A 9,876-nucleotide genomic window follows, 5' to 3' on the forward strand; every position below is an offset into this window, starting at 1 on the left:
CCCATTACTGTTGCCCCTATACCAGGGGCAACTTTAATAAAAATAATTAAAATAATTACAACTTTACAAAAAGAGAGAAGTTGCCGATCTTGCCCCTATACCCGGGGCAACTTCGTCAATTTCTCTCTTCTTGTAAAGTTGTAATTATTTTAATTATTTTTATTTCCAAACTGATTTTAACCAGTTCTATAGTAAGGTAACATTCCAATAGACAATATGCAAGCTTTTTTTTTCAGTTTACAGCAGTATTTATTACACAAAATTTAAGTAAAGCTTAACATGCCGATCTTGCCCCGGTCTCCCCTAAACATTATTTTACCGTATCAAAAACTTTAATATAAATGAAATTTAATATCGATTATTAATTACTTCTTAGAAATTGTGTATAAAATGAAGAAATATTTTAAAACTTTATCTCAAATTTACATTTTTTAAAATAGATTTGGTTAAAATGGCAATAATATATATTTAGCTCTATATAAACAACGGTGGGTACACTCCATGTTATCCGTATAAAACCCAAATTTTAAGTTTAGCTCTTCATCCATTCGTTTTTGGATAATGTCTTCTTTATCCGATTTTAATTTGAATAAAGTTTAGCATTAGCTAGTTAATACTAGTTTTACCCGATACTCGGACTTTAGTCATAACATATAGACCTATATAACTTGTATATATAGTCCTATATGTGATTAATTATAAATAATTCCCAAACATTATAAATAAAGACAAATAAAATTTGTTGAGCACTGTAATAAAATTCACGTTCTCTATCATAGTTTATCACATTGGCGGGACGAGTCAACATGAATACTGCTATTATCTGTCGGAAAAAGCGATAATGATAACAATAATACACTTGAGGAGTGATAATCCGAGAGATGCCAAAGTAACTAGACTCTGGCATCTGCTTCGCATCAGCATGACGATCAGCGCTCGCATGGTATCGTGTATGAGTTGCTGTTTGTATACAATATACCATAAATGATATTCCAAACGTTTCCTCTACGTTAATTGTGATTGAATCATATAATTTTGTTGATAATACTTTTAGTCAACACTAGTTTAATTAATACAGTTAATAATACTTATTTTTAAAAAAGTGAAATTATCACAAATTATTTTGTTGAAAGCTATGTGCAAAGTAATTGCCCAAATAAACTTATTTTAATAATGATTCTAATTATCATATAGTTTCTGATTATTATTAAAGAGTTTTGTGTAATTAATATACCTATACTAATATTACCCATATAATATAAGCTTGTTGTTCTTGAAATACTTTTAATAATTATTAGCATTTAATTTAATTTATTCAAATATACAATATAAATATATAAATATGCAAATACTGTATTGTAATATAAATTTTCGATAGTTGTGATAATTATCACAGCTATCTATAAATTACGTAATAAAATTTATTTAATTTTGATTATTTAATATTATATACTTAAAATTTTATAATATATAATTTATTGATAAATGTTAATTAAAATAATTCACAAAAGTAAATAATTCATAATAAAAACATGAAGTTCTTTCATCAAACTTCCCAAAGGGAATGTAGCTTTATTCATAATGTCTAGTCAATTTAATAAATTAATCAATTAGTAATTCTATTAAATCAGTTTGTTTTCTAGAATTGTTACAATGTAAAAAATGAAAAATATCTATTTTATATACAGTAAGACTCCGCTTAACGCTGATTCGATATAACGCGGTCTTCTCGAAACCTAAAAAAAGCTCAAAATTTACGCTGATTTAAATTATCGCGGCATTTCATTGATTCGTATATAATACGACTATTTGCGAACACAAACCAATCAGCAAAAAGTGGCATAAAGGTGTACTTTCTTTAAATCTATGTTTGTTTGGTGCAATTTTGGAAAAAATATAACATCATAAATGCCATAGAAAATATCGACTTCACTTGGCAAGAATTAACTGATAAATGCATGAACGAAGTGTGGAAGAAGTTATGGCTGAAGATATCCAAGAATTCTCAACGAGAAGAGCCTATCACTGTATCGTTAGGTTGGCCAAACTCAACCTAATCGATATAACAGAAGTAGGAGATATAGACGAGCAGGATATTGAGGAGTTACAGCAGGTTTCTGGTGAGAGCCTTATCAACGACGACCTTCAAGAACTGGCAGAACATGGAATTTATGTGGAACTGGAAAATAGAGATTCTGAAAATGAAGAATCCAAAAAATTTCTCTACAGATTTCCTTAGTAAAAATTTGGGGTAACGATAACCGAAATCGTTGATCAAATTGTAGCGAATGATCCAGATTTTGAAAGGAGTGAAAAAGCGAAACGAGGCGTTTTGCATGCAATCTTCTGCTACCGACATTTGCTTAAGGAGAGAAAAAAGCGACACAGGAAACTTTACGACTTTATTGCAAAAGAACAAGAATTTCAGAAAAGTCAGGACCTTCATCACAAAAAATGAACTTTACATTTCTGTGTGCATATGTTTATGTGTTATTTAACATATATTATTATACAAATTAATATAAAAATAACTTAAAATAAAAGTAATATNGTAAGTCATCAAAGTCGAGATCAGATACAGAAAGCTTAGGGACAGGAGGCTCCTACATGATTTCAATTCAAAAGATTTTCTTCAGAACAGAGTTAGACAGATGACCAGTATGATTCTATTGTTTTTAGGAAAAGTATGATGTACTGTACAGAAGCAAGACATTACAAAAATCGATAACATATATTTTAAATTAAATAAATAAAAAATGATTAAAAATTTCAGCCCAGCATTGTGACAATGTCACAATAATTTTTGCTCGTTCGTTGCAGGTTCGGTCACCAAAACAGTCACAATCGTGATTAATACGATAAATTCGTGATTAATACGATAAACTAACCTATGAACCAAGTACGTGTTTTACTGTACAGTAAGTATCAGTAAATGTTAATATTATTGATAAAATGCATTTATAATGTTTAACTGTACATAACTGTACATAAATGTACTTACTGTACATACAAAATCCAGTAATCCGACACTCGCCGGTCCTATATACGTCAGATTACAGAAACTCTATTGTACTTAATAGTTAATTTGGGAGTCCAATTAGGTCTAAGAATTTCCTTTAAATAAATAAATAAATAAATTTATATAAGTTAAATTTTATTATATAATTCAAAGTTAATTATATAATTCAAAGTATTATTACCAACTTGATGAGTGGAATTGATTACGCGAAAAGGCTTCAGGTAATAGATAAGATATTCAAACACATACATCATATTGGGAGGCACGTAATGGAAAGAAATGGCAGTATCGCTGCAGCAGTTCATACCCTAAAGCAAAAATAGTAGTAAATATACCGTAATTTCTAAATTAATCGCTTAAAAGTTTCGCATCATCAAAAATAAGAATCAGGAAAAAATGAAAAATTTTTATTTGCTTATTTATGTTATTCGTAATTAAGATAATAAACGAATATCAAATTATTGATTCTTTTGATTTGTTAAGTTGGCTCCACACACTCGATCGATATTCACCAATTGCCAAATAATTACCTATTTGTCCCCTTTGATTCGGCACAATATACCTACAAGAATTGGAAAGGGCGAAAACCAAATATTAGGGCGACTCAACACATTCGGTATTCACCGAATGCCGAATAATTAATTGCCAAAGTATTTGCTGAAGTGTTGATCGCGTAGCAAGCACACAAATACACACATGTGATTATTTGCTGAGCATGGGTTCTTTGTGGGAATGACGAATGTTTGTCCGAGATATTTAAAATGGACAATTCTCAAACAATAATTTAACCGCTACTTTTGTAGTTATGAATAGTTCGTATCTGTTAATGAAAAATAAGCAAACCAGTTTGGCTTATATATATATATTCCTAGTTTTAACACTGCTTTATTGTAAGGCCTATTCTAATATGTTATAAATGACACAATTAATGAGTATATATATATTTTTTTATTCGGTGATGGAATATTTTCATTATTTTTCATTATTTATCATTATTTTTAAAATGGAATGATCTAATGTTTTATTAGACCATTCCATTTTAAAAATAATGATAAAAACAAGAAAATACAAAATTGCGAGAAAGAATGTATGGATGGACGGCACGAATGCATGGAGAGAAATATTCGTCTCCTTTGACTCGGCACAATTTAACGACAAGGAATAGAAGACGGTGAATATCGAATATTCGTCACGAGTCATTTCCACTACTCGGTAATGGCTAAACGTTTGCTCAGCATAGGGGAATACCGAACGTGTGGATCCGCTCTTATAAGCAGGCCAGATTTAAAGAGATCGACCAGCATAAACTAGTAACGGATAACGATGTTTTGACTTGAGCTATTAAGGTAACGGATAACGATGTTTTGACTTGAGCTCTATATACAGTGGCGTAGCGTAGTAGGGCGGCGGGGCGGCCCGCTCCGGGCGGCACTTTTAGCGGCGGCAAAATTTCACAATAAATAATAACAATATCTTGTAAAAATTTGAACCATTTCATTTCATATTTTTGTCCACCTATGATTCGGACCGATTGAAATGAGCACGGAATTTTTTATTACTTATTCTGTGACGAAACTGAATTTTAGTCTTTTAAATTGAGATACCTAAATAAGGGGGCGGCGAAATTTTCCTTCGCCCCCGGCTGCTGACACCCAAGCTACGCCACTGGCTATATATGATGATTACGGAGATTCAAAATGAGGTTTTTCACAGCAATAGACAAATACAGGCAGCTCTCGCCAACTGCAGGAATTACGATCCAAAAATATAGAGCAGTTGGTAAAACTGCAGTTGCCAAAACCTAAGCTCTATGGACAATAAGAAGCTTGGCCTTAGGGAAAGAAGGATAACCACGTCACTGAACATATTTTACAAAAATAAGTTTAATTTCACGTCAAAAGTAAAAGAATTTACTGTAATATAAATTTTTGTAAACTGCAAGAAATGAAAAATCTCAAAACTTTCAAACTGGTTGAAAAGTATTAAAACTTTTAAAATAACTTAGAATTGATACCTGGATTATTTTACTTTTCAAATCTTTTTGAATTTATTTATGGGTCAACAACAATGCTTCTATTCCTCGTTTAATTAAAATTCAAAACTAGGTTCAGTCAGTGCCGTAACTAGGTAAAAGGTGCCGTAAAAGAATAATGTCGATTTTGACATTTAATTACATAAAGAAAACATTCATTTTAGTTTTGTTTTTAAATATGGTGCCTGCGTGCCCAGGTACAGGGCGCAGACCCTAGGGGCGCAGAAATGACCTGGACCAAGTTTTGGGTCATAGTTTTGGGGCGTAGTTACAGAAGCTCGCACCGGGCACATAAAAGGCTAGTTACGGCGCTGGGTTTAGTGACTGGATGAATGCTTATAAATTGTCAATACGGTCGAATGTCAACAGTAATAGTAGAAAAAGAATAATGTCGATTTTGACATTTAATTACATAAAGAAAACATTCATTTTAGTTTTGTTTTTAAATATTGTATAATTTATAGGTAGAAATAGCGTTATTTCAAAACCGTGTTTGAAACATCGTGGACAAAGGATTCCTATACTTTCTCGTGACAGCCTATTGCAATACTCTAGAGCAGGGCTTCTTAAACTATGGGTCACCTCCCCATTTGGGATCGCTTAGCGAAATTTTGGGGTCGCGAGATTTTAATGCAAAGTATTGAAAATAATTTCAGAGAGTTTGAAAATGGCACGCTTTGTGTCATAGATTTCGTGAGTTGCGCTTTGTGTCACTTCTGGTGCAGCGAGACAACGATTCAGCAACGCTGTAGTGTGAACTAGTGTAGTGTTGTCGCTGTTCAGTGTATTCAATTGTCTCTGTTCCATTGTAACACAAGAGTGACTGTGGTAGTACACCATTATTGTTTTTGCAAATATGTATATATTTTTATTTTAGATTTTTTTTTTGGGGGGGGGGGGTCGCGAAAAAATTCACAATCGTAGGGTCGTGGAAATGGGGTCGTGAATATAAAAAGTTTAAGAAGCCCTGCTCTAGAGGACTCTGGACGAATCTGGACGAGTCGAAAAATTATCCGGGGTGGGCCGTCCGGATATGTTGGATCCCTCCCTCACCATCTGGAGTTCCATTGTGAACTTGGCCGAACTCATAATGGGATTGCTAAAAAGATTTCTTAGTGTCTACAGAGCGGAAAATGTTTTAAAAAATTATCGTGTGAATATCTGGTCTGAAAGTGGAAAAAATCATTATAGTTCTCTGCATAAATTTTATAAAAGAAACAGTATAAAAATACAGTATTAAAAATAAAATCATTGTTTCCAGTTTTTGCATAATCTTGATGATGTGGAATTAGCATTGTTAAAAAATAATAATTTAATACCTTTTTTACTGGATAGTATATAAGTTTCCAATACCAGCTATTGTTAGGGATGGCATTTGGTATTATATGATTCTCTGGCACCATCGGAAAAAATCTTCCTCTGCCTCTGCTATCTCTAGTATCCCCAGCGAAGACGCCTATTTTCTCTAAGCACAGTCCTATTTCTACATCTTCTGCTCCTCCATCATCTTTGCGACACTGATTATTGTCTAATGCTTCGACAAATCTTCTTACAGCTTCTTTACTTAACACGTAACCGGCACCTCCACTCATAAATCCCTGCTTCACTAAAGTCCGAAATTTGCACCCGAAGTATATTGGTTCCGAAGTATTTTGAGACATGAGAAAATACTTCAAATTTTCTATTATTACGTAGGTATCGTCATCTGCCTTTAGAAACCAATCCGCATCCTCTCTATGATGCTCATAAATATATCTGAATGCAGACTTTGTTTTCCCCCATAAAGAATTCCTTCCCTCCGAAACGTTCAATTTTATAATAGGAAGATGGGGATCGTATTGGGTACTCATGAACAAAAGAATATTGCATCTCTTCCCCCAAGTTGCTTTCACGTGTTTGGCTTTCTTTACGTGATTTGCTGGACTTGTCATAACCCAGCATAAGACTCGAACTCCCTTAGCTGTTGTTTTGATGTCAATGTCTTCATCTATATCTAAAAATATATATATTTATTACAGTATTAATTTTATATAATTTATATAACAAATCTGTGTCACTATTTATGAAATAAACTAAAATATAGTAGAATTTTAAACTGATAATTTATCCTCTATAAACAAAGATAAACATTTTTTGAAGGTATAAGATCAATTATAAGGTAAAAGACTAAGATATATTCGTGATAAAAATATAAATATTATAGACACAAACACATTTTTTATTTCCGTAAAACTTTCCATTGTATTTACATTATATTATTATTTTATTATATAGTATTGTAGAAAATTACATAAATGTTCTGTAAAATAAGAATATAAAATTCTAAAGTAAATTACGGGCGAGAAAAATGTAGGGTACCACATTTAGAGAGACTAACTTGTAAGTTAAGACTTAAACCATACTGATAATAATGTTAAAAATAATCGATTCGTAAAACTAACTTAAGTAATTAAAATCTTCTAATGTTTTTATATTTAAAGCATAAAGCATAAAGAAATATCTAAAAATATCTACTTATAAAAAGAAATTGTTCCAGTTGGGTTGCAATTTGAAAAAATTGTAGATGTATAAATTCCCACTGTCGTTGTCTGTCAGTTTGTCTGTCCTTCTTTAATCTCAAGAACGGTGTTAGATAGATGTAAATCAAGAATGATGTGAAAGGTGTAAGAACATGAGACCCCGATAAACTGCATATGAACTTTTCTTTTGGCCCGGAAGTCATGTTATTTCAATTCAAAATTTTTTTCTTGAACGAAGTTAGATACAAGACCGGCATGACTTCATTGCTAACAGGAAAAGTGTGATGTACAAGGGCAAGACACTACTAAAAAAAGTACATTGAGACAAAAAATTGCAGTCCAGCATTCTGACGATGACACAATAAATAATTGCTGGTATTATGTCAGTAGTTTATAGAAAGGAAAGATTCGTTTTTATCTTACGATTGTTGACGATGAGTAGACGGAATTGAGTCTTTCATGACATAAGACCCATCGTTTACTTTTCTTCCAATCATCACAAAAGTGTTTGAAAACAATTCTTATGTATTTGCGAGTACAGTAGTTTAAACTTCTGGCCTGATGACATAATTAGGGTAAGAGAATAGGTTTATATCTGATGATTGGTGATGATGGAGGAGGAGATCAAAAATGGGCAAAATTCTGCTGATGTAATACTTGAACAGTAGCCAATACAGGGATGAGCAAGATAGGAGGCTGTCTAGGGAGACAAATTGCTAGGGCCGACAAAATTTGTCGGAGAAAATAAAAAGAATAAAACATTCTTAATTTCAGATAATCGATTATTTTACTTTTTTAAAATAATTAAGCAATTGAATGTGTGAGGTTCGAGCCCTCGGATCTTTCGATTAAAATCAACTATGCATATATTTAAAAAGAGCGACAAATAACTATCCTGCACAGGGCCGCATAATTTTTAGGTTGGCCCTGTACTTGAACAATCTCAAATACAGCATAAACATTTGAAATTTCTGAACATATCTGTTGACTTTAAATCAAATAAGGACCTGAATATAATGTATTTAATATTATATTTATTAATATAATGTATTTCAAAATGGCCTAAACTTTAGACCAGTGTTTCTCAACCTCTAACGAATCGTCGCCCCCTTCAACGTAGTATCGCCCCCTTCAATAAAACCGTTACGTAGTAGCACCCCCTTCACTTCAAAATTCCGATGCCCAGGGCCAAGGCTAACGCCAAATTCATACTGCATTGAATAGACTAGTGACTAGTATAATGTTATTTGTTTAATTATTGTACGATATAACGAATAAAATATTTAATTATTCTTAATATAATGTTTTACTATATAGTCCAGAAAATTGTTTTTCGCTCCCCCAAATATAAATTGTTACTAATCGCCCCCTCAACATGGAAAAACGGGGGCGATATCGCTTCCGTTGAGAAACACTGCTTTAGACCATTAACATCTTCAACGTCCTTGGTGAGTTCTCGAATTTAAAGAATTCATTTAAAGTAGAAAATATTTAAAAGATGCCTTTCATATTTAGACCTTTATCTTGTATGCTTTACGAAAGAATTTGCGACCAAAAATGAAAAATTACAAATATTCGAACTAAAAATAATGATAAATTTTTAAAGTTGCTTTTTACAGAACATGCATTTATAGAATTTGTTCAGGAATGCAGTTATTGAAATTATCAGTTGTAAATTTATATTTTAATTAAAAAATTATAGAAAAATAATCTAAATAGTTATAATTATTAGCATTTAATTTAATTTATTCAAATATAAAATATAAATATATAAATGTGCAAATATTGTAATATAAATTTTCGATAGCTGTGATAATTATCACAGCTATCTATAAATCTATATATATAAAAATGAATGTATGTGTGTGTGTGTGTGTCTGTCCTTCATGCATTACCACACCGTTTATCCGATTGCCGTGAAACTTTGAGAAGTTGTTTAATATACTCCGGCGAAGGTTTGTGGCATAGTACGATTGCCATAAAACTTCGGAAAGTTTTTTAATACACTCCCGCGAAGTACATTTGTCCTACGATAGATGGCGCGCGTTTACACGAGCATTCGAGCACAGCGTGTTTGATCGATTTCAAATTGTGAAGACCATTTCCCCCTTCAAAAATATTTTTATATATGCATTTGTGAACTGTTATTTACGATATTCGTAATAATGTTTGTTTAATCACTTTATTTCAATTTTTTTTTGCTAATTACGTATTCGCTCGAACTTTGTTAAAACTTTAACTGTATACCGAACAACAACCGAAGTTGTAGAAGGAAATTCGCCTATTTTACCGATCTAGGGATCCCC

At 32.0% G+C, this 9,876-nt stretch overlaps 2 protein-coding genes across 3 annotated transcripts in view; both read right to left on the bottom strand.

Annotated features, from left to right (window-relative positions):
* Positions 1 to 7,038, bottom strand: part of LOC111631939 (glycoprotein-N-acetylgalactosamine 3-beta-galactosyltransferase 1-like) — a 14,458-nt gene extending 7,420 nt beyond the window's left edge. The window contains exons 1-3 of one of the 2 annotated variants that reach the window (XR_002757781.1): positions 6,371 to 7,038; positions 3,201 to 3,327; positions 2,889 to 3,114 (exon numbers count right to left, since the gene is read on the bottom strand). Coding sequence is in view for 1 of the 2 variants with exons in the window: in XM_023376279.1 (XP_023232047.1) it covers positions 3,104 to 3,114; positions 3,201 to 3,327; positions 6,371 to 6,982 (750 nt within the window). In the remaining variant the exon portion in view is untranslated. Of the gene's footprint in view, positions 1 to 2,560; positions 3,115 to 3,200; positions 3,328 to 6,370 lie in introns of those variants that run through there. The other variant, XM_023376279.1, reaches the window with a different exon arrangement.
* A 1,527-nt stretch (positions 7,039 to 8,565) lies between these two features.
* LOC111631934 (glycoprotein-N-acetylgalactosamine 3-beta-galactosyltransferase 1-like) overlaps positions 8,566 to 9,876 on the bottom strand; it is a 33,175-nt gene continuing 31,864 nt past the window's right edge. The window contains exon 4 of the mRNA XM_023376274.1: positions 8,566 to 8,577. Coding sequence (XP_023232042.1) covers positions 8,566 to 8,577 — 12 coding nt within the window. The remainder of the gene's footprint in view (positions 8,578 to 9,876) is intronic.

Source organism: Centruroides sculpturatus, unplaced genomic scaffold (genome assembly GCF_000671375.1).
Source record: "Centruroides sculpturatus isolate CEXI.00-Female unplaced genomic scaffold, Cexi_2.0 scaffold666, whole genome shotgun sequence".
In the NCBI taxonomy this organism is placed as follows: Eukaryota; Metazoa; Arthropoda; class Arachnida; order Scorpiones; family Buthidae; genus Centruroides; species Centruroides sculpturatus.